Source organism: Cibotium barometz, chromosome 21 (assembly GCF_041138505.1).
Source record: "Cibotium barometz isolate CiBa-2024 chromosome 21, ASM4113850v1, whole genome shotgun sequence".
NCBI classification, from domain to species: domain Eukaryota; kingdom Viridiplantae; phylum Streptophyta; class Polypodiopsida; order Cyatheales; family Cibotiaceae; genus Cibotium; species Cibotium barometz.
Window position 1 is genome coordinate 8,118,885 of NC_141066.1, and position 24,418 is coordinate 8,143,302.

General features: G+C 44.8%; 2 protein-coding genes and 1 pseudogene across 2 annotated transcripts in view; 1 reads left to right on the plus strand and 2 right to left on the minus strand.

The window, feature by feature from the left end:
- The first annotated feature begins 1,713 nt into the window (after positions 1 to 1,713).
- The window catches only part of LOC147626799 (uncharacterized), a 38,662-nt gene continuing 15,957 nt past the window's right edge, over positions 1,714 to 24,418 (plus strand). Inside the window, exons 1-2 of the mRNA XM_086815351.1 lie at positions 1,714 to 1,871; positions 2,332 to 2,663. Coding sequence (XP_086671477.1) covers positions 2,436 to 2,663 — 228 coding nt within the window. The 5' untranslated portion in view covers positions 1,714 to 1,871; positions 2,332 to 2,435. The remainder of the gene's footprint in view (positions 1,872 to 2,331; positions 2,664 to 24,418) is intronic.
- LOC147626800 (tubulin alpha chain pseudogene) lies at positions 3,769 to 4,523 on the minus strand (annotated as a pseudogene).
- On the minus strand, positions 16,235 to 19,169 carry LOC147626801 (uncharacterized). Its single transcript, XM_086815349.1, has 3 exons — positions 17,402 to 19,169; positions 16,997 to 17,318; positions 16,235 to 16,874 (listed from the first exon to the last, which is right to left on the minus strand). Exons 1-3 carry the CDS (start codon positions 18,886 to 18,888, stop codon positions 16,401 to 16,403), a joined length of 2,283 nt encoding a protein of 760 aa, XP_086671475.1. The 5' UTR covers positions 18,889 to 19,169; the 3' UTR covers positions 16,235 to 16,400.

The following is a 24,418-nucleotide window of genomic DNA, read 5'->3' on the forward strand; positions in this document are numbered from 1 at the left end:
GCATTAGGCATTTGGTTAACTGCTGCGATAAGGATCTGGCAGGGTGGAAAGATGTGAACGAGTTATCTGTGGAATTTCAGCTAGTTAGGAGGGAAATAGCTCTGATGGCTCAGGTTTTGGATGTGCTTCTTAGGGAATTATGCTCCACAGCTACTGACATCTCTGTTTGGATCAAGGATTGGACTTGGGTCAATGGAGTCAAAATTAAGGATGGTAAAACAAGAGACATTTATGCATTAATGAGAAATGGGGATGCCAATGTGCTGTATTGCAATACAATCTGGAATGTACACTGGAGCTTCTCCAGTTGGAAAAAGAGATAGAAGTTGATCTGGGAGTGCTAGGTGGAAGGTTTGCATGTGGGCATTACCTATTGGGTCTAAAGTCCAAAGGAGAAATATCTCTAGTGGCATCTGCCCCAGGTGCAAGTCATCAACAATTGAAGATGGCAAACATGTGTTTTGGGAATGTTCGATAATTAGGGGTACCTGATTCAAAATGTCTAAATGGATAGAGAAGAGTCCGGGTTTTCAAACATATTGGGGGGACTGGATGCTTGGTAAATGGCCACTTTAGTGATGAACACATCGGGCTACTGTTTAATATTATCAGAGCTTGCATCTTATGGGAAATTTGGTTTAGCAGAAATGCAATTGTATTTATGAGGGTAGTATGTACAAGCTTGCAGGATTCAGGGCTAATGCATAAATGTGTGTGCATGTGTTGGTCTGTGTGTAATGTGAATAAAATTAGATGTCCTGAGATGGATTTGTTGATTCAGAATCTGTAAAGGAATATGCTATGAATGTTGCCCAGTTTAGTGATGAACACATCGGGCTACTGTTTAATATTATCAGAGCTTGCATCTTATGGGAAATTTGGTTTAGCAGAAATGCAATTGTATTTATGAGGGCAGTATGTACAAGCTTGCAGGATTCAGGGCTAATGCATAAATGTCTGTGCATGTGTTGGTCTGTGTGTAATGTGAATAAAATTAGATGTCCTGAGATGGATTTGTTGATTCAGAATCTGTAAAGGAATATGCTATGAATGTTGCCCAAGCTTCAAACATACTAGGGATATACCCCTAATTTTGGTTTGTTTGCTTCTGCAGGTGAGATGTTGGGATGGGAAGAAAAGGCCTCCTAAGTTTGGCCCAAAACTTTGAGGTGGTACCGCAAAGAAAAACAAATTGATCATACATTTGTAGCTTTCATTGAAAACCCGGTTGGAACTAGGCCCATTGTTAAAGTGTGGTCCAAGAAAGGGGGAATGCTAGAAAAAGAGTCCCCCCCGTGGCTGCACTACAGAAGCTATGATGGAGGCTTGCCTTCTTTTGGGGTATCAAATTTAGTGGGATCAATCCTGCTTTTTGTTAGAGGATGAAAGATGGGAGTTCTTATGTAAAATTTTGAATGAGGTAGAGAAAGAGTAGTAAGTGGCAATCTGGTCTTGTTTGTATGACAGCTTTTGAAGAGTTACAAGTAATATAAATAATTATTATTGATCCCAAAAAAGAAAGAAAGAGACAAATCGATGGGTTTGGGAAATATAGCAAGTGTTTTTATATTTTAGTGTAATTTTAGACGGACATTTTAAAAATTTGCAAGTATCTTACGGGGCCGAAATGCTCGTAACTGTGACTCTATTGGGCGGGGCAGTAATCAAGAACATGTGAACTCATGTGAACGGCTTTAAATGCAACGACTACAGGATTACTAAAAGGGCAGTCACTTGAGCGTTCAGTGCGTCGTCTTCATCTCCGCATCTAGGTAGGGTTTTTCATGTTTTCCGAAGTCGTTGCTGTTTTGGGATTTCCGGCATCGACTCGCATCCAAGCTACGCAGATCCCTCATCTTGAATTCTTACAGGTAAGATTTTGCTCCTTTTTTAGTTCATTCTAAGGTTTGCAAAGGGCTTGCAGGCGGAAGGGCTTCGTGAGGGTTCCGCCGTGTCGCAGGCTATCGTACCTGTAAGGACTAGGGTTTTCCCGAACGTCACCGATTAGGCTAGTTTGGAGGTAGGGTTTTCGTTGATTCGCATGTCTAGGGTTTTACATTGTAGTTTTCAAGTCTAAGGTTGCCGTGGTCATAGGCCACTATAAGGCCATTTTAGGTCGTCTAGGGTCGTTTTCAGGTCTAGAGGGTTTTCTCAAGTTGCAGGGTATGTTTTCGGTAACTTGTCATTGTGTGGCTTGGTCAGGTCACAAGACTTGTTATAGGGATTTGTCAGTGTTTTCTCACTTCACAGACCAGTCTTGAGTTTTTGTCAGTTCTCAGGTGTTTTTCAAGACAGCTCGCATGCACATATCACTGCCATTGTGTTGTGCAGACAGAAAGGCGGATCTTAGTGGAAAACGCTGCAATTAAGGACAGAAGGTCTTGCCAGGTGAAGGTTTGAAGGTTTAAGGTCGCAGGTCGACTCTTGTAGCTGCCATGTCGGCGGTGGTCTGTGGCAAGCGGTCTCTCTTTGACGAAATCCACCCTCCCATTCCAAAGAGACTTCGTTGTGGAGGGGGAAGCTCTCCTGTCCGCTTCCCTTCGTGGCGGAGTGGGTCTCCTTCAGGGTCTTCTGAAGCAGGCTATCCTCAGCATTTTCCATCAGCTGACTCAGCAGACCAGCTTTCTCAATTAAGGGCTCTCTTTCCTGACATGGATGGACAGGTATTTCAATTGATCTTTGGCATATACTGTTTATGATATCTTAATTTACAAATCTTTCTTTAAAACAAGCTAGCTGTTCTTGATAGGTGCCCATGATCTGTCTTTACATTGCATGCTGGGTTTATGCTGCACACTATCATGGGACAAGAGTATCCACTGCTATCATGGGACACCATGTGACTCATGGGTAGGTGTGTGTATTATGCTATTAGGGAGGGATAAGGGGGAAGCTGTGAGGTTGACGGTGAGAGAGCTCACTGCAGAAAGGTAGCCCAGGTATTTAATCGGAACGGTGGCAGTATTTGAGTTTCTTTTCCCCAATGTGTAACGATTTGTAAAGAATCGTGTTAGTAAGGTCTGCCACACCTGCGGCTATATTTTTATTGTTTGGATGTGATGTGAGAAATCTAGTCCATGGCATTGGAAGAAGGGCCTCATTTGGCTACAGCTGATACAACTAATGAGGGCTGGGTGTCTCTTTATACTGTGAGCAGGGTAGCTGAGGGCAAGGAAGCGGAGGTGCCAAGGGCAGTGGGAGAGGGAACTAGCAAGGAGAGGAGAGTTTGGAGGTTAAAAAAATTATTTAAGTAAACTGAAAGTGTATCTTAGATTAGTTATTGCAGGCAGCCAATCAATATTTAGCTCTACAATGTTTGTGTACCCTTTGGCTGGGTGTCTCTTTATACTGTGAGCAGGGTAGCTGAGGGCAAGGAAGGGGAGTTGCCAAGGGCAGTGGGGGAGGGAACTAGCAAGTAGAGGAGAGTTTGGAGGTAAAAAAGTTTATTTAAGTAAACTGAAAGTGTATCTTAGATTCTGAAAGCTTCATGTTGCTGCTTGTGTTGCTTTTGTTGATTCGAAGAAAAAAAGGTTGTTGTGAACGGTAAGAATGTCGATGTCGAGTCTGTTGTTGCTCGAACGAAGATAATGTGTGTTTGGTTGTCTCCAAAGAACCGTGCTTCGGGTGTTTTTTTTTTTTGAATTCTAAAAGCATGGATTTATTAAGGGGGTGTTGGGTTGTAAACATAGATGGATTTCGTTTTATTCCAAGGAAATGATTAACCTAATCTAACTACTAAGCGCGTAATTATTGATTGATGGTTCATAATTAGTATTTTTCGCCTTCAACTTCGCCATCGCCTTCGGTGGAGTCAGTGCCAACTTCTTCGAAATTTTTTTTTCGAGGGTGGCAAGGTCTTCACGGGCCTCAGAGAACTCACCTTCTTCCATACCTTCACCAACGTACCAGTGGACGAAGGCACGCTTGGCGTACATGAGGTCGAACTTGTGGTCGAGGCGAGAGAAGACCTCGACGATACTGGTAGAGTTGGAGATCATGCAGACCGCCCTCTGCACTTTGGCCAGGTCCCCGCCGGGCACCACCGTGGGTCGCTGGTAGTTGATTCCGCACTTGAACCGAGTCGGACACAAGTCCACGAACTGTATGGTGCGCTTCGTCTTTATGGTAGCCACGGAGGGGTTCACGTCCTTGGGCACCACGTTGCCCCGGTACATCATACAGCAGGCCATGTATTTGCCGTGCGGTGGGTCGCACTTTGCCATCATTGATGCCGCCTCGAAGGCGCTGTTGGTGATCTTGGCAACTAAGAGCTGCTCGTGATAGGCCTTCTTTGCGGAGATCACTGGCGCGTAGGAGGACACCAGGTTCGTTTGGGATTCCGTTGTGTCCACGTTTAGTGCTCCGTCAAATCTTAGTGACGCCGTGAGCAAGGAGATCACCTGTGAAATGAGCCTGTTGAGATTGGTGTAAGTTGGGCGTTCGATGTCCAGGGAGCGCCTGCACACGTCGTAGATGGCCTCGTTGTCTAGCATGACGGCCACATCTGTGTGTTCAAGCAGGGTGTGGGTACCATCTGCACGCCATAGCGGGGCCAGGCGCGGTCTTCAACGAAGAGGGGCAGCCACCAGCGCAAAGAGGAAGAAGTGGGGGCCCACATGTCTTGTCCACCCGAGAGCCAGAGGGGGCCTACACATGCGTGAGGCGCGAGGGGGCAATGGCCTCCGGGAAGGGTAAGTACACCGTGAGGGGGGGTTTTACGCCAAGTCCGCCATCGCTCCATAGCTTCCATACAACACACTTGTGGGTTGTCGAGGGGGAAGAACGTTGAGCGAAGAGGTTAAGTGGCCTGCATAACCCATGGGGGGAGGAAAAAAAATTCCCTTTGGCGAAGAGCCCCAACCAATCGAGGGTAGGGGTTCCCTTGGCTCGTTACTCTTTGCATCTGCAACAGGACTCAGCAATGAAGAGAGAATATGATACATACATATGTCACAATCGTGACAGATTAGACATGGCACTACCTTGTGCACTTGACATTGGCGGTAGAGCTTCAATTCTTCTTCTTGTGCATAAAGAAGAGCTTGCATACGGATAAGTTCAGGCCTCAAGGCTATGGACTCTCCTTCTTGCATTTTCTCTCTACCACGGGACGACCGTCGCACATGCTCATGTTCCTTGGTATGCACCACATGAGTATGTTTTTGTTGTATTCTTCTTATAAAGCATTGGAAGCATACCAAGGTTGCATTGAAAACCCGTTTTTTTATTATTTAGTACCTTTTGGACTTTTGAAGGTTTTCAACGTTTCAAACTTAAAAAATGTTTGTGTTTTGGTTTCTTCCCGCGTGTCCTTTTTTCTATTTATTATGTTCAGCGATTGATTTGTATAGCCCGTTTGTGCTCATGACATCAGACAGATGTGACATTATTGTTTGATTTTGATTTATCATTTGTTTCTACTATCTACTTGAATTGTCAAATTCCAATCATGGTGTATTTGGGTATGTCTAGACATTCATTGTTTATGTTGAGTGCTAATTTTAAAATTCTTAGATAGGCTGAAATGCTAGAATGTGACATGTGTTTACGCATCACTCCTTGTCTATCAAAGGATATTAGATATAGACTTCGAGCTTTCTTGCGCCGTTTCGTACGTTTGAAACTACCTTGAAGCATGCATATCATTGTCCTTGCTTCGTGTTGGCATCCTCAACATTCATTGTACGGTTGTTCATAGTGTTCTAAGTGTAGAGATAGCTAGTGTTCGCGGTGATTGTGTCACCATTTGGCCACCTGAATGGTTCACTCTTGCTTTCACACTATGTGCATATTGGATTGGTGTTCATGGCTTATGGAATGTGCCTATGCATGTGATTGACACGTGTCATGCTGTATAGTTGGATATGATATTCCGCTGGGACTTGACGTTATATCATGCCCGGAATATCTGGAGAACTTGGCTTTCCGCTGGGACTTGTGCCTTTGTGTACATGCCCGGAAACACTTGGAGGATTGGCTTTCCACTGGGTCTGGTATCGCATATACTTGCTTGGAAACGCCTGATGTTATATGGTTTCATGAATGGAAATTGCTCATGCCAATGCTGCATTGCATAGCATCTTTATGTGCTTGCCTGCAAATGAAATTGCATGCTGTTTTCATGCCTGCATGATCTATGTGTAGTTCCGGGCTAGGGGACGCCCGCCCGTGAACCATGCGTGTGAAACTGTCTACTGACATGGTTGTGTGGCATGTGAACAGGTGATAAGTATTACCCAATCTAGGCTCAAATAGCTCTTAGGACTTACCCAATATTTATAAGTGAGTGCGTTCCCACTTCATTAAAGTTTGGGCGCCCAAAAGTCACTTATAAATTATGACGGCTTCAAGGTTCACACTCACTGAAGTTCCTAGGCGGACAAGACTCAATGTCCAAAACCTGATCCTCCCTTTTTACTCATAAATGGGCATCTCCCCATGTCTCCTCACCTGATTGGACCCCAATTCACTTACTTATTAAGAGAAAATTCGTGTTTTCTCTTCATGAGGATTTTTGGAGGTTGAAAACTTTGTTTTTCCACCATTTTTCTCCATTTCCAAGCTCTCCATAGCCATACTCAACTTGCTAGGGTGTTTTCCAAGCTTCCAAGAGTGTTTCCAAGTGCTAATTACTCTCCTACTCACTCCCAATGACTGAAATTCAGCAAAACACCTCTTATTTTTGCTGTAATTTTTGGTCTTTTTATTGAAAACCCTAATTTCAGCCTTCCTTTCTCAAGTTGAACCATAGGGGAAGCTTTCCCAGGGTTCCCTTCATCCTCTTGAAGACTTTTGTCGCGAAGGATTGCGGCAAATTGAAGATATCAACACTTCTAAAGCTTCCAGCGCAAAGGCTTCTGCTTGCAACAACTTCTATGAAGACTGGTAAGCTAATTGGACAATGTGTTGTCATTACTTATTCAGTAGAAGGGCAGGACTTCTTGTTTAGTTGCCCTGTGTAGTATTTCTCTTGTCCTGAGTAGAAGGGCAGGACTTCTTGTTTAGTCGCCCTATGTAGTATTTCTCTTGTCCTATGTGCTCTTGAAGATGTTGCTACCTTGCTTGGTCGAACTTAGAGCCAATGGTAGAGAATATGGGCACTGAAGTCGGGCCGGGCATCAAGGCAGCTCCTTGGTGATCTACATTGACATACCATTGTTTTCTAAATGCTGAATTTCATATGCATTGGCATGGAAGATTTGGCAATGGATGCTCGTGAAGCTATGTATTGAATTTCTCCAATAGTAATACAATTTACTCAAGGGAGGGGTCGGCCGTTCCGGCTCATTGTGTGTCTCTCGTCAATCCAGCAATTTACTTCTTGTATATGAGCAAGTGTCCTTCAAATCTTAGTGTATTTAAGTGTATTGATTGGCATTGTGTTCAACCAAGTTACAGACCACCAGTTGGTGTGGAATGTTTGGTTGAACACAATGTGTCATGTGCATGCCTGTGTCATGGCTAATCTTCAGCATGAACAACATAATCCTTGATTAGGCACGATGGCGAGGCAATGGGGGGCATGTGGAGCTCCTCGTGATGCACCATGATGTGATTCAAGTGACAATGTGGGATGCGCCATGATGTGATTCAAGTGACGATGTGGGATGTTGAACCTACGAGATCTAGGGCAATGGAGCAATGCAAGGGTTAAAACAAAGTAAATGGATGTGAAGCTATATGTGGAAAAATCAACGTTAGAGCAAAATAGAAAAATATGCGAAAATCCATGAAATGTCGTAAAATGCAAGGAATATTGGTATTATGACATCTGCCAAATCCTCACATGCATCCTCAAGGAATGGAAACACACTTCACTAATCCTTGTACCACATAAGTATGTGCATGATAATTAGTTAGCATAGCATTTAGGTCATCTACAACAATATCATCATCATTAGTAGCTTCAACATCACTTGCATCATTGAGGACAAGGAGATCTAGTTGTTGGCAGTCTCCATACAAGAGTCAGTTGCTAGCAGGAGCATCCAAGCAGCTATTCGGTCAGCAATGTCCAAGTGAGCTAGTAGTGGGGTATGTGAAGAAGTGTAAGCGCAACATTAAAGGAAGATTTGTTATGAAAATTGTGTCCTGCCATCTGGCGGCGGACAACATGGCAGTAAGTCGACGAGCACCTCGGCGTTCATATATAAGCATCAAGGCATACATCTAACCAAGCGAGTCCTCCATTCGTCATCACAGCTTCAATAGAAGAGTATGTAGAGCTAGAGGTCAATCCTTTTGGGATTGACCAAGGGCCTCAGCCATGCACGTTCATTAAGTAATCTTTTTTGTACCATATAATACAAAGAAAACTTGACACCTACTATCTCTCTTCTTTTCTCTCCTCTGTCGTCTTAATCATGTTTAAATGAGCATCTTGTTCTTAATCAGGCTTAGGAATGTGGATCAATACAAGGTTTTCGCGCATATCATGATACAAAGTTCTACACCCACTATTGGGCACTGATGACGTTAGTGGAGATGTCGTAGTATCTAGTCTATACTATGCATAATGGAGTTGATAGTTAGATAGTATATAACATGCACATTCCTAAAAGGTGAATTTGGGCATGTTCTTGGATTCATCTAGGTATATATATATGTATATATACATATACTGGGAAATAGTCCCAAGGAAGATGTATAGTTCCAAGAGAAGAATGCAAAAGGGTAGCAGATAAGTGGTTTGCAAGAGGTAAAGCTAGAGGAAGCATTCCTCGAGGGTATGTACGCATAGCCAGTACATCATTAAGCTTTGAGATTAGTTCCAAAGACCTAGCAACAAGCATGATCAGTTCCGGTAGGCGATCCACCACTGTGTTAAGGGTAAGGGATAGTAGGCATGGGGACATTAGTGGAAGAAATGCTCCGTTCTTTAGCAAGACTTGGAAGTGGAGATCAGAAGTGGAAGGTGTGCAGACAAAAATATCACTCAAGGTCAAAGTCAGAACTAGAAGGTTAAGGTTAGTGGTCTAGGGACGAAGGATGACAAAGTTTCCAACCTGTCATCAAGTTTAGTAAGAGGCGATGTCGCGTGTACGTCCGTGCCATGGCTAATCTTCTGCATGAACAACGTAATCCTTGATTAGGATAATTAGTTAGCAGAGCATTTAGGCTATCTACACGAGTATCATCATCATTAGCAGCATCAACATCATCACTTGTAGCAATGACGGCAAGGAGATCCAGACAACTTTCATACAGGAGTTAGGAGTCGATTGCTAGCAGGATCATCCAAGCAACCAGTCGGCCAGCAATGTCCAAGTCAACGAGAGCAGTGGGGCATGCAAAGAAGTAAGCTCAGCATTAAAGGAAGATTTGTCATGAATATTATGTCTAGCCATCTGGCTTATAGTATGACAGTAGGCTGCCTAGTATCTGAGCATTCATATATAAGCATGAAGGCATAAATCAGTCTAAGTGAGTCATTCATTCAAATAGCAAAGAGATCAGCCCCAAAGATATGAATACAACCTTGCAAACAAACTGGTTGTCGGTAAAGATCTTCAACTCACACTACCCTCTTAAGGGCCCATGTTTCCTACCTTCTGCTTCCATCCACACATGGTCGAAATAATCTTTAGGAGAGTATGAGAACACCACACAAGGTTTGTGAACACGGAGTCTTGCTCCTTCCTTCTTCTACTTGCTTCCATAATCGATTATTAAAGCTTACCAATTGCAAGTAGAGTCGATGTTAGTCAGTCTTCACGATGGAAGCGTCTGGAGTGTTGAAATCTTCAACTTGTCGTGGTCCTTGGCGACAAAAGTCTTCTAGCTTTCCCTATGGTTCAATTTGAGAAAGGAAGGCTGAAATTAGTTTTTTCAGCCAAAATATTAGAAATGACAGTAAAACCAAAGGAGTGTTTTGCTGAATTTGAGCCATTGGGAGTGGTTCATCGCCGCCTATGTCGAGCCGTTTCCGTCAAGCGTCGCCTTTGCAGCGCCACCTCTACTGGTTGAGTCGCTCCAAAGCTGCTTCCGCCACTTCTGCCGGTGTCGCCGCCTGTTCCGTTGGCATTTCGCCCCCTAGAGTTGTCTTCTGCTGCCCAGAGCCGCCTGTTCCTTGCTCAGCGTGGTGTACTGTGTGAAACCCCTATACCCATCTCTCTCTCTATTTATATCTCTTGGATACGTGGTTGAATATGTCATTGCACGCTTCGTTGGGCTTACACAAGGAAAGTGAGTTGGGGTCCAATCTGGGATTGACAGATGGGTGGTTGCTCTCTTTGAACAAAAGGGGATAAGGTCTAGGCGGTGGACTTCGAGTTTTGTTGTTACAGGACTGAGTATTTTACCTCTTTTCTTAAGCATTGTGATTATGTTTAAGCATGTTTAACATTCACTGATCATGTTTTACTCTAATTGTGCATGTGTAAGTCTGTACACGTGTGTGGGTGCAGATACACGCTTGGTGTGTATACATGTGTGCATGCTCATATGTTTGTACATGTGCATGTATGTATTTTTGGGTATTTCTCTTACCTTGTTGCAGGTGCAGTAGATGAGAACTCTCTTTCTCTTGTTGGGCACTCAAGGCAACCTATGGGGCAGCATAGAGGTGGTCAAGGGGGGCAGCCAGGTAGCAAACCTTGCAGCGCAGCAAAAAGGGGAGTTGTCTAGGTGACACGTGGCACCTGATTGCAGCCAGGGGCAGTTGGCCTGCAGCATAGCAAAGGAATAACCTTTGAGTCTCAGAGATGAGCATGCTCGTCTTTGACCTCGGCTTGAAAAACAAAACAAAAAAAGCAAAGGAATAACCAGTCAGCAGACAGTGCAGCCCGTCCAGGCGACGTGGCACAAGCGGCTGACGTGGCACAGAAGGCTGGCATGGTAGAGGCGGCAGCATTGTAGAGCAGGCAAACGCCACGTGTCAGAGGCGGACAGTGGCAGTAGGCACGCAAAGCGAAAGAGAGAGAGGCGAAGAGAAAGCCGTCGATCAAGCCAAACGCAAGAGGGGCATCGGGCAGCAAATCGTGAAGAAAGAAAAAAGCAGTGTGGAACCAAAAACGCTACGCCATATATATATATATATATATATATATATATATATATATAAAGAATAAGTGAAAAGCACTCGTAGCAATTTTTCTTTAAGGGAGAAAAGTTATGCTTTTCACCTCCAAACTTGTATGAAAAGGGAGCCAAGGCTCTTGTATCCCACAACACAAATCCTGGGTGAAAGTTTCAAGAAGACTTCTCCATGTGAAGCAAGGAGATATCTTCTTGGGAGTGGTACGAGGGCTACGTCGATTTCAAGTGATAAATAAATACCTACGGGGCCGCCACGCTTTGGGGCCAATTGGTCTCTTGTGCAAGAGCACTCTAGCTCCACCTATTTTTCTTCTTCTTCCAAGTTTATTATTCCAGTTCATAAAGAGTTTTTAAGTATGCTCACCGCCTGTCAAGTTTCTAAAGGCCGGTTTCAAGGTTCCATTGTCGGGATTCTGCTAGAAGTCATCTCCTATCTTTATCAGACACTAGGGCCTCTGTTGTGGGTGTGCCCGCCCTTTGTAGGTGTTTTCTCATTTTTCTTCACTCCACGTATTTTTTTTTCATTTTTTCCTATTTTTTCCATGGTGTGCGTGGCTGCCCTATGCTGATAGGATGACCCAGAAGCTGGCCGACTGCAATCGTGTGCATGTGCAGCAGGCCGATTGTTCTGTTCAAGTCATGGACCTTTTTTTTTTGGTTGGTTGACTGGAGAAGACCCAGTCGTGAGGCTGGCGGTTGTTTTGCCACTGGGCGACTGGATATATGGGGCCATATAAAATGGCCCCATTGCCTCCACACCATTGTATCTTGTTTCCATCTTGGGGATCTTGTGTATAGAGAAGAGTTACACGCCTCTCTCTCTCCTTCTCTTGTGCTGTCTATTTTCTGCACTCTACTTGCTCTTGTGGTCTCAGATTTGGTTATCATCTCCGTTGCGTATTTTGACATGGTATTAGAGTCCTAGGCTCTTGAAAGATCTTGGGAGTTTTCTGAGCAAGAGGGGGATTGTTGTGTTGCTGATTGGTGGACTGTTAGGGACTGTTCGGGAAGAGAAGAAGCAAGAGGAAGGCGGGCTGAGTTGCTGGACTTGCAGGCTTAAATTTTTTCCCCACCCACCCACCCTTTTTTCAGTTACATCCTCGCGATGGTAGATTTGTTAGAGCTGGCCGAGAAGCATGTGAAGATCCCAACACTTCCTTGGGAAGGCGGTGTGGAGAATGGTATCTACAAGCTCTCTGTGCTCTCCTCATTGACAAGTTCTCAGGTCGGAGATCTGTGGCACTTTCGTTTTGGCCACTTAAATGTGGATGCACTGTGGCGAGCTTTTCGGGACCAGATGGTGGTTGGCTTGCCAGATGTTGGCAGCAGGCAAGGACGTTGCAGTTCTTGCATACGTGGTAAGCAGCACAGGGAATCCTTTCCGAAGCAGGCTTCCAGGCGAGCTTCAAAACCATTGGAGTTGATTCACACTGACTTGTGTGGACCTCAGCAGACACCATCATTGGGAGGATCTCTCTATTTCATGCTGCTTGTTGATGACTGTACCAGATTCACGTGGGTCTAGTTTCTTTCACAGAAGGACCAAGCTTTTGCACGGTTCAAGGATTGGCACGTGATGGTGGAAAAAGAGTCTGGATTGCAGGTAAAAACTCTCAGGGCTGACAAGGGGGGTGAATTCTCCTCGAATGTATTTCTAAGATTTTGTGCAGACCATGGCAGTTGTAGAATGCAGAAATAGGATTGTGGTGGAGATGGCGAGGACCATGCTGGAGCGTCGTGATCTTCCTCGTCCACTTTGGGGAGAGGCTTGCAACGACTGTTCATACCCTCAAATACCCTCAACTGGTCTCCAACGACTTCAATACCTAATATGACTCCGTTTGAGACATACTTTGGCAAGAAACCTGATGTCTCCCACTTTTGTGTTTTTGGGAGTGATGCGTATGTACATTTTTCGAAGAAGCTGAGGGGGAAGCTTGACTCCAAATCCCGCAAGCTTATATTTGTGGGGTATAATTCTCTTTCCAAGAGATAAAGATTGTATGATCCAGCGAGGAATGAGATTGTTGTCAGCCGAGATGTGGTCTTTGATGAGCATGTTCCAGTATCCACTGTCGAGGAGCCGCCACTTCTTGGAGATCCACATGAGTCTGATGATGATTCCCAGTCTATTGTTCAAGTTGATCAACCACAGTCAGTAGAGGAGGTTGATCCCGTAGCTAGAGTAGAGCCCCCGCAACGGCAGGAGGCTCCACGATCTGTTCGAGTACCCATGTGGTTGATGGACAGCCTTCAAGAATCAGGTGTCACGGAGCTACCCTCCGAGTGGACCACAGAGGACGATCCTTGAAGATCGCACAGAGTCCGCGACAAAAGTCTTCAGGTAAAGTATGCTTTGATGTCTCGTATGCGGGACAGCTACCCTCCGAGTGGACCACAGAGGACGATCCTTGAAGATCGCACAGAGTCCGCGACAAAAGTCTTCAGGTAAAGTATGCCTTGATGTCTCGTATGCGGGACAAGGAGCCCACTTCCGTAAGGAAGCCCTTTCACAGGATACTTGGAGGAAAGCCATGCAGGTGGAACTTGATGCCATCGAGAAGAACAACACATGGGAGTTGGTACCGAGGCCGTGGAAACGGTCAGTCATTGGTGTCAAATGGGTTAAGACCAAATATGTGTCAAATGGGTCGATGGACAAACACAAAGCTAGACTCGTGGCTAAAGGTTATTCTCAGCGGCCAGGCATCGACTACGAGGATATCTTTGCACCGACAGCACGGATGACCACGATCCGGACCGTTCTTGCCCTTGCTTCTTCTCAGAGGTGGCTCGTGTATCAAATGGATGTAAAATCTACGTTCCTTAATGGTGACCTGCAGGAGGAGGTGTGTGTTGAGCAGCCTCCAGGCTTTGTTGTTCCAGGATCAGAAGGGATGGTTTACAGGTTACGTAAGGCCTTGTATGGTCTTAAGCAGGCTCCCAGGGCTTGGAATCAAAAGATTGATTGCTTCTTTGTTCGGACTGGTTTTTAGAGATCGGTTTGCAAATCCCAACCTGTATCTCTTTCGGGAACGCGGCATGGTTACGATTATCATCCTTTATGTGGATGATCTCATTCTCACCGGTGGTCACGTGGAGCACATTGGCATGATGAAGGCTGCCTTGTCAAAGGAGTTTGAGATGACCGACCTAGGCTTAGCTTACTCCACTTCTTTTTGGGATTGGAGATCTGGCAGACCCAGAGGGGGTTTTTTTCGTCTCTTAGCAGCGGTATGTTCATGAGTTGCTTGAGGCCTTTGGGATGGAGAACTGCAAGCCTATTACTTCGTCGATGGACCCAAATACAAAGTTAACTGTTAATGATCCTTGTGAGCCAGTTGATGCCTCGAAGTTGGTTGGTTCATTGATGTGGCTACTTAACACCAAATTGAACTTGAGCTTCTCCGTGGGGCTGTTGAGCTCTTTTATGCAGACGCCATTGAAGTCTCATTGGGACGCAGGGTTGCGGATCTTGCGGTATCTGCAGAGTACGAAGGATCTAGGACTCTTACACACAGGAGGAGATGGAGTCAGACTCCAAGGTTGAAGTGACTCAGATTGGGGAGGAGATCCAGACATGAGGAGATCTACTTCAGGTTACAGTTTTACCCTCGGCTCAGGAGCAGTTTCTTGGAGCAGTAAGAGGCAGTTAACTATTGCTCTATCTTCAACAGAGGCAAAGTATTGGGTTGCTTGTGGTGCTGCTTGCGAGGTTGTGTGGCTGCGGAGGCTACTAGGCGAGATTGGGTTTCCACAGAAGGAGCCCACAATCATCCAGTGTGATAACCAGAGTTGTATAGCTATTGCTCGGAACCCGGTCTTCCATGCCCGGACCAAGCACATAGAGATACAGTATCACTTTGTACGTGAGAAGATCTTGGCTGGTGACATCTTGCTACTTTATTGTTCGACGGAGGACAATGCGACGGACCTCTTCACGAAGTCTCTACCTTAGGCTACGCGCGGGCAGCACTCCAACTCTCTAGGATTGATTTCACAGCCAAGAGCTGAGAGGGGGTGTTAGAAGTCATCTCCTGTCTTTATCAAACACCAGGGCCTCTGTTGTGGGTGTGCTCGCCCTTTGTAGGTGTTTTCTCATTTTTCCTCACTCCTCGTATTTTTTTTCCATTTTTCTCTATGTTTTCCATGGTGTGGGTGGCTGCCCTATGCTGGCAGGATGATCGAGAAGTTGGCCGACTCCACTCGTGTGCATGTGGAGCAGGCCGACTGTTCTGTTCAGGTCGTGGACCTTTTTTTTTTGGCTGGCCGACTAGAGGAGACCCAGTCGTGAGGCTGGCTGCTGTTTTTCCACTGGCCGACTGGATATATGGGGCCATATAAAATGGCCCCATTGCCTCCACACCATTGTATCTTGTTTTCATCTTCAGGATCTTGTGTATAGAGAAGAGTTACACGCCTATCTCTCTCCTTCTCTTGTGCTGTCTATTTTCTGCACTCTAATTGCTCTTGTGGTCTCAGATTTGGTTATCATCTCCGTTGTGTATTTTGACAGATTCATCGTCAACTTTTTCAAGAGGGCGAGCTTGTGGTCGACACATTTAATTTTATGGCTAGAACTAGTTCGGAGATGAAGGATTTATCTTCAGAAGAGAAAGACTACTTCGAAGAAGACAAGGAAAGCGAGCAAGAATTACCTCCCGATATACTAGAATTTGAAGATGATGATGCCACCTATGAAGCAAAGATGCAAAGTTTGATGGAGGGATTAATGGAACTCGCGAAGGACTCATGTTTTCCACAAAACTTCAAAGTTGATTCTAAACCACGGAAACATGGGTCTGAGAAGAAAGCTAAGCCTCAACATTCGGCTCCCATCTACCTAAATTTTCAGCCATACCTTGATTCTTCTTCTTCTTTTTCCCCACCTACCTATGGAAACCTTGCTAATACTTCTCATCCTGGTTACTTTGGCGGAGGCTTTGTCTTTCATTCCATGACAGGTGTACCCATAGTTGCCAGGCGTTTCAGAAACGGCAGGTATGAAACGGGTTTCATACGTTTTGAAACGTTTCATAAAAGGTAAGAAACGGGTAAAAAAACGTTTCATACAAAACAGAAAAAACATGTATATTTTTTACTTGAAATATACAAAAGAAAAAAATATTGACAGAACTTTTAAGAGACCACATTGAATTCATTTCAATAAAAACAGAATACATGTAAGATATGATGATATCACAAATCACGTGGGTGATCACTGATGACTAAACAAAAATCAAAAAGCATCACCACGTGGGTGATGATTCATGACTCTAAATCCAAGATCAAAATAAATAACATGTCCAAAGTTCAAACTAAATAACATGTCCAAAATCCAAATAAAATGATACTGGCAGCTGCTAGCTACTATCTGCATCCTCATCTGCATCCTCATGCTCATCCTCATCTGCATCTTCTGCCTCTGCAGCCTCACTCTCAAGGTCACTGCCGGTAGCCGAGTCCTCAAAGGCCTCATCCTCTAGAGGTGCAGGTGCACCACTAGTACTAGCCTCTCGAGAAGATCGTGTAGTGCGAGCCGGAGCCATGATCTCCTCATAGAGCATAGAATATATGTCTCTCTCCTCTTGAGGAATGTCGGGAATCTCCTTGCACTTCATGATATCAATCTTGTCTGGATTCACTTGGCGAGGCTCAATGGGATGACCCTTTTGTTCTAGCAATCGGAGATTGCAATGACAAAAGACAAGCCTCTCCAACTGTGCTGAGGACAGTCTATTTCTCTTTTTCGTGTGAAAAAGAGCCCATGTACTCCAGTTTCTCTCACAAGGCCCTGAACTGCAATCCTGGGAGAGAACTCTCAGTGCAATCCGTCTCTACATTGCACAAAAAAGAATGTTAAGTTAGAGTCAAAAAGACAGTAGCATTTGAATGTGGATTTTGAAAGAATAGGACTCACGAGACAAAGATACAAGATTCAAGAATCAAGAAACCTTACCAAGTTGGGTGTCCCAATACCGTATTTCTCCCACCAAGACACTGGCTCCAACTGTGTCTCCCTGAGCAATGCAGTAGCTCGCCCAAACATATGGCTACCGTTGCGGTAAATGAGAAGCTCATCCTCGAGCTTTCTCATCAGCTGTATATCACCTCCCACTCCCACCAACTTGGTAATGTACTCGATCCATCCTGACTCTAGCTCCTCATTGAGGTATTGCTCCTCATTCCTCCAAAGGGGATGCAAAATGTGAGCAACAGCATGGATTGGCCTATGAAACCAATCCCAACGCCGATTCCAGATCTCCTTAATATCTTGAACTCTGCATGTAACATGTGACACACATAAGAGATCAAGATTTATAAAATAACTCAAAGACTAAAGTTAAAGCCCAAGGGTGAGCACCTGTCACGCGACAAGGTAGTGAAATCATTGAGAGCTTCACCAATTCTGTCCATGAACTCATAAAGCAACCCAATGGTACTTCCCTCCATGTCTGTGAGCCGAAGGACACTATACATGGGCTGAAGTGCCTTCACAAGTCCCTCTGCATCCTGCCACCAAGTATCTCTCATGACCATACGAGAGAATGCTATAGACTTGGGCTCATCCTTGTCCTCCCATGCTGTCCATTCACGACACACAACTGTGCGTAATAAGCCATGTCGCACTCTCACTAGTCTCTCCACCACAATAAACATATATGCAAACCGAGTTTTGGAGGGCTTTAGAAGCTCAAGATCACTATTGGCCCTGTACATGCTCAAAACCTTTGGCCTCTTTGTGACAAAGTTCACCATGGTAGATGCAGCTGAAAATACATGGCTCACCCAATCAAGCTTTCCCACATCCTCAATCATCAAGTCAAGGCTGTGTGCTGCACAAGGTGTCCACACAATCTTGGGGAACTCCTCCTCTAACATCCTGCCCATGGATACACAATTGGACCCATTGTCCGTGATCACCTGCACAATGTTATCAGGCCCAATTTCATTGATTGCCTGGCGCATGTGGGACATAATGAACTCCCCTGTAACCACTAGCCCTGGCACCGATGCATCTATGGCACGAATGAACATTGTGCCTTTGCAGGAGGACACAAGAATGTTGTACACATTTCTCTTCCGCGCATCTGTCCATCCATCACAAAGCAAAGTACAACCATACTTTGCCCAAGTGGCCTTGAGAGGCTCCATCTCCATCTCCACAGCCAGTTGCTCCTTGCGAAGCTCAGTAGTGCGCAATGTCTCATAGGAGGGGCCATCCCACTCACACCCAATGCGGGAGATAGCTCTCATTGCCTTCTTCCATCGAGGAGTCCTGACAATGTGGAAGGATAATCCACATTGAATAAACAACTTCATCAACTCCCTCGTTGCCTCTTTCATGGCAGCCTTTTGCATCCCTGCCTGTACATGTCCTTTCTTGAACACTGGAAGACTAGTTCTTTTGGCTCGAGGTGCCGAGCTAGAACCACCTGCAACACCACCTGCAACATCACCACTGGTATCTTCCTCTCTGATACTGCGAGTCCTCTTGGAGACACTTTGACGTGCTTCAGGCTCTCCCACATTGGGGATATCCTCGAGGGGGATACCTAGCTGCATGGCCTTCCAAGCCTTGAGGCTATCATAGATTTCTTGTGGCACATGCTTACATGGCCCAATGCCGAAACCCTTTGTTTGTGAGAAATGTGCCTTCAACCTGGTGAGACTGCCCTGGTGCTTATCAGCACAAAAGTTGCATTTCCACTTTCCGGAGCCTGAGCCACCATATCTAGACTCGAAGGTGACATTGTTCCAAAGAGAATCACCTGTTCGAGGCATCCTACAAGATGAGGATAAATGCAGATTGTTGGCCCTGCAAGTGCGACACCGTCGAAGATATGCCATAAATATTGAAGGAAGAGAAAAAAGTGTGCTGTTTTGTGAGTTGTGCAGAGAAAACCAACTTAGAGCAAAACAGGACTTTACCCTTTTGGAAGACCTCCACAAGGCCCAAGGACACCAAGGAGCTGGGGGTCGACAGATGCGATGGAAGGACAAGATGGATGCACGCAAATCGGCGAACTCGCATGCGGCGGCCACCGGGAAGCGTGATAGTATGCGCCGTACGAATCCAGGAAAGAAACGTTTTTTGAGGTTTTTAAAAACTGCATGTTTTAAGAAACGCGTTTCATACTGTACGAAACGTTTAGAAACGTTTCGTACGTTTCATAAGTGTATGAAACGCGTTTCTATGCAACACTGGGTGTACCCAACATGGGCATGACTGGGAGCTATGGAATGCATCGAGGTATGTATGGAGGTATGCCAGGAGGTATGTATGGAACTTATGGTAGTGGTGGCGGAAGTGCTTTTGGTATGCATGGTATGGGAGGTGGTATGATGGGCATGGGGTCTAATGTTGTGGGCAATTCTTTTCTCAAACCACATCCCTATGATAATCTTGTTATGGGCGAGAAGCCAAAAGATTATAAAGAGGGTGGTGCTGCAGTAAAGTTTGATACTTTTAGGTGCAAAGGATCGTTTGAAGGCTCTCACCTTCATTCAACAGTTTGATGCGGCATTTTTTGGTGGTAACTTCACAGAGGCATCCAAGGTACGGAAGGCAGCTTCTTTCCTAAAGGGAAATGCTCTTCAATGGTGGTCGACACTTCTTCATCAGGGTATAGCACCTAGCACTTGGGTGGAGTTAAAGCAAATCTTCTCTTCTTTATGGGTAACATTGACTTTTGAGGTGCATGTTATGACGGCTTGGCATCGATTAGATTCCAGAGATTGTAGCAATTTGGAAGAATATAACAAGAAATTTGGGATGCTTTGCTATCGGTCACATCTTTTAGGTCACTGGTTGAGCAGGTAGAGACGTATTGCTGTGGGTTACCCAAGGAGCTTTGTGACTGTTGCATTAAAACAAAGGTCACCAATATGACTCAAATGATAGAAAATGCTCTGACTGGATATGCCATGCTCACTGGTCAAATGTCAGGATTTAAGGATCAATGTCTCTTCTCAAAGAAAGCATTTAAAGAGGCAAAGGAGTCAAAGGACAACAAAGACACTGAACTATGAGAGAAGGGGCAATCCAAGAAGAGAAAATTTCAGCCCTTGCCTCAAAGAACAAATGAAGAAAAGAAAGAACTTATAGCTGCCAACAAATGTTTCTCTTGTGGAGAAGAGGGACATCGGTACTATAGGTGTTCGAAGAGAGCACTTAAAAACGTAGATGACTCACAGGAAGAGCCTAAAGCAAAGAAACAGAAATCGTCTGTTGGACTGGTACCTGGACTGGTACCGGACATGATAGGGTTGAAGCAAGGGGATGCATCTTCAGAGTTGTGTAGAGCATGGGGAAGACATCGAGATCAGGAGGTCTTGATCTTTTTCGATCTTGGGACTCGTGCAAACTTCATCACCCCCGAGCTTGTGGCAAAGTTGGGCATCAAACCAGAAGAGATGGGATGTCACCAGCCTGGACATTTTCCAGTATGAAAGGAGTCTATGGACTCCAGGATGTCTAAATATTTGGAAAGTACAAGCTTTGGGAATGGGGGATTATCCTAGAATACAAAGGACCACACTCCTAAAATTTAGGAGAGTTACTATTTTTGGCCCGACTCCGATGGAAATTCTGTTCGCGTCATTACATCCGGGATTGAGCAGATACCAAGAGTTGGCAAAGTGCCTATGACAGCATGTCTACTAGTTGGGATATTTTTAGAGGTAAAGATTATGGAAGGACCCATCTCTTAGATTGGGACATGTGGCAAGAAAGTGGACCAAAGTGAGACAAGTGGCCTGACACTTGTTATAAAGTGTATCAAAGTGAGACAAGTGGTCTCGTCACTTCAGCTATTGTGTGGCTCTCCACTCGTCATTGTAGCCTTCTCTTACCATTTTAGCTCATGGGAGGCCCAAATCTATAAATTGGAGCCCTCTCTCTCTCCATTAATGCCTCTACCACCGTTACAGGCTGCCCTAATGATGGCTATTCTCTCTCTCTCTCTCTCTCTCTCTCTCTCTCTCTCTCTCTCTCTCTCTGAGGCTGCCCATGAAGAATATCGACTGTTGGGGACTATTTTGGAGGCTTCCATCATGAAGAAATACTGAAGGCAAGGGTATTTAATCATTTATTATGATTTCTAGCCATTGTACTTGTTGTACCAGTCTTTGTACTTGTACCAGTCATTGTAGTGTTGTACCAGTCCTCGTACTTGTTGTACCACCCATTGTATCGGTTGTACCAGATTTGTACTTGTTGTACCAACCATTGTATCCGTTGTACTAGTCACTGTACATGTTGTACCTGCTGTACCAACCACCGTACCGATTGTACCAGCCATTGTATCGGCTGAACCAACCACTGTAGCGACTGTATTGGCTGAATGGAGAGTTGTACTTTTTGCTGTACCAGCTCTATTGCATGAAGACCCGTGGTTTTTGGGAAAGAATCAGTACCCACACGGAGGTATATGGATTATGTTGTTGGCTCGGCATTTCTACAGTCTATGTTCCGGCTCGGTAGTCTCGTGTTGGGTTGTGTTATGGCATTTGTATATGGATAATCCGGCATCTCTTGTGGGGAGAGTAAGGCCCTCAAAGCTTGTACATGATATTATTCTCCTTGGGTAATAAAATACTCCAAGGGGGGGGTCGGCCCATTCCGGTCTCCATGCGGTGTCACACGTGCAAGCTCATTTTCAGCATTTGTGGATGTTTTGTCCATCTTTTATGTTTTATGCAAAGTGATGATGGATATGTGTTAAGGTTGTGGCCATCTTTAAGTGTTTTAATATGCATTGATGGTATCAATAAGTGTGTCAAAGGCCCTAGTCCCTCGGGCACCGCCGCGAGTTTCATTGGTATCAGAGCATAGGCTTTCTTGGAAGCGGAGGCTTCCTTCTATCAATAAGGAAGAGAAAAGATCTCAAGTGTGTCAAAGGCCCTAGTTCCCCCGGGCACCGCCGCGAGTTTCATTGATATCAGAGCATAGGCTTTCTTGGAAGCGGAGGCTTCCTTCTATCAATAAGGAAGAGAAAAGATCTCAAGTGGAGACCACACTTGCCATCATTGCTATTAAGCATGGCCAGCCACTTCATAGCCTATGAAGCAAGAGCATGAGCATGAGCATGAGCATGAGCAGTAGACAGCTTGTTGATCTAAGGATTTATGAATTCACAAAATTTATCTTGGAAGTATGGAGTTGGCTTTATGTGCACACGCTCAACACTCTTTCCATATGGATATTGTGGATTATATTATCAAGCTTACAGGCAAGCTATATGGAGATATATCTCAGGATATCTTAAGGATATGGTGACGAGATATTTCTTTTGGCTTCATGACCAACCTGGCAAAGAAAAGCTAAGTATACTTTGAGTTTGCAAAGTTGGTGCTTTGGCTATGTCTCGCCCATTTACTTGGGACATGGATTATGATATCTGGACTTATGGGACTGATTTGTCTCGCCCATTTATTTTGGGACATGATATTGCTATTATGGAGACTTATCTAGTCTCACCCATTTCTTTGGTACATGGATTCTTCAGATATATTGGATTTTTGAGACTGTCTCGTCTCGCTCACTTGATGGGACATGATTATATCTTGAATATATGGCTTGAAGCTTAAAGTTGCGGACAACTTTTAAGAAGCTGGGGAGGATGTCACTAGCCTGGACATTTCCCAGTATGAAAGGAGTCTGGTGGACTTCAGGATGTCTAAATATTTGGAAAGTACAAGCTTTGGGAATGGGGGATTATTCTAGAATACAAAGGACCACACTCCTAAAATTTAGGAGAGTTGCTATTTTTGGCCCGACTCCGATGGAAATTCTGTTCGCGTCATTACATCTGGAATTGAGCAGATACCAAGAGTTGGCAAAGTGCCTATGACAGAATGTCTACCAGTTGGGATATTTTTAGAGGTAAAGATTATGGAAGGACCCATCTCTTAGATTGGGACATGTGGCAAGAAAGTGGACCAAAGTGAGACGAGTGGCCTGACACTTGTTATAAAATTGTATCAAAGTGAGACAAGTGGCCTCACACTTGTTACTTCAGCTATTGTGTGGCTCTCCACTTGTCATTGTAGCCTTCTCTTACCATTTTAGCTCATGGGAGGCCCAAATCTATAAATTGGAGCCCTCTCTCTCCATTAATGGAGGCTGGCTTGCTGCACACTAGCCTCTACCACCGTTACAGGCTCCCCTAATGATGGCTATTCTCTTTCTCTCTCTCTTGAAGGCTGCCCATGAAGAATACCGGCTGTTGGGGACTATTTTGGAGGCTTCCATCGCGAAGAAATATTGAAGGCAAGGGTATTTAATCATTTATTATGATTTCTAGCCATTGTACTTGTACCAATCCTCGTACTTGTTGTACTTGTTGTACCATCCATTGTACCGGTTGTACCAGCTTTTGTACTTGCTAAACCAACCATTGTACCTGCTGTACTAGTCATTGTACATGTTGCACCGGTTGTATAAGCCACCGTACCGGTTGTACCAGCCATTGTATCGATTGTATCAACTATCGTATCGGTTGTACTAGCCATTGTACTGATTGTACGAGCCATTGTCCCGGTTGTACCGACTGAATGGAGAGTTGTACTTGCTGTACCAGCTCTATTGCATGAAGACCCGTGGTTTTTGGGGAAGAATCAGTACCCACACGGAGGTATATGGATTATGTTGTTGGCTCGGCATTTCTACAGCCTATGTTCCGGCTTGGTAGCCTCGTGTTGGGCTGTGTTATGGCATTTATTTATGGATAATCCGGCATCTCCCGTGGGGATAGTAAGGCCCTCAAAGCTTGTACATGATATTATTCTCCTTGGGTAATAAAATACTCCAGGGGGGGTCGGCCCATTCCTGCCTCTATGCGGTGTCACACGTGCAAGCTCCATTTTCAACATTTGTGGATGTTTTGTCCATCTTTTATGTTTTATGCAAAGTGATGATGGATATGTGCTAAGGCTGTGGCCATGTTTAAGTGCTTTAATATGCATTGATGGTATCAACAAATGTGTCAAAGGTCCTAGTCTCCCGGGCACCGCCGCGCGAGTTACAGGTGTGTTGCATGAGGCTACTTTAGCTTATCCTGGACATACGGATGAGGTTACACCGATCATTGGGAAACTGCGTCTGAGTGTGCGGACTTACACGGACAGAGAGAATGATTTGTACATTATGTCGTTGGAGGGTTGTGATGTTTTGTTGGGTATGCCTTGGTGCCATAAAGTTGAAGCGGTGGTGGATACTTTCAATAGGAAAATCACTCTCACTCACAAGAATAAGGAACACACTCTTGATGTAAAGCTTAAAGAAGAATCTATTCTTGTTGTATCGGCCTCGGCCTTTTCTTGTTTAATAAAGAAACATCTTTCTATTTACTTTGTGTTTGTTAAAGAGAATCAGGAT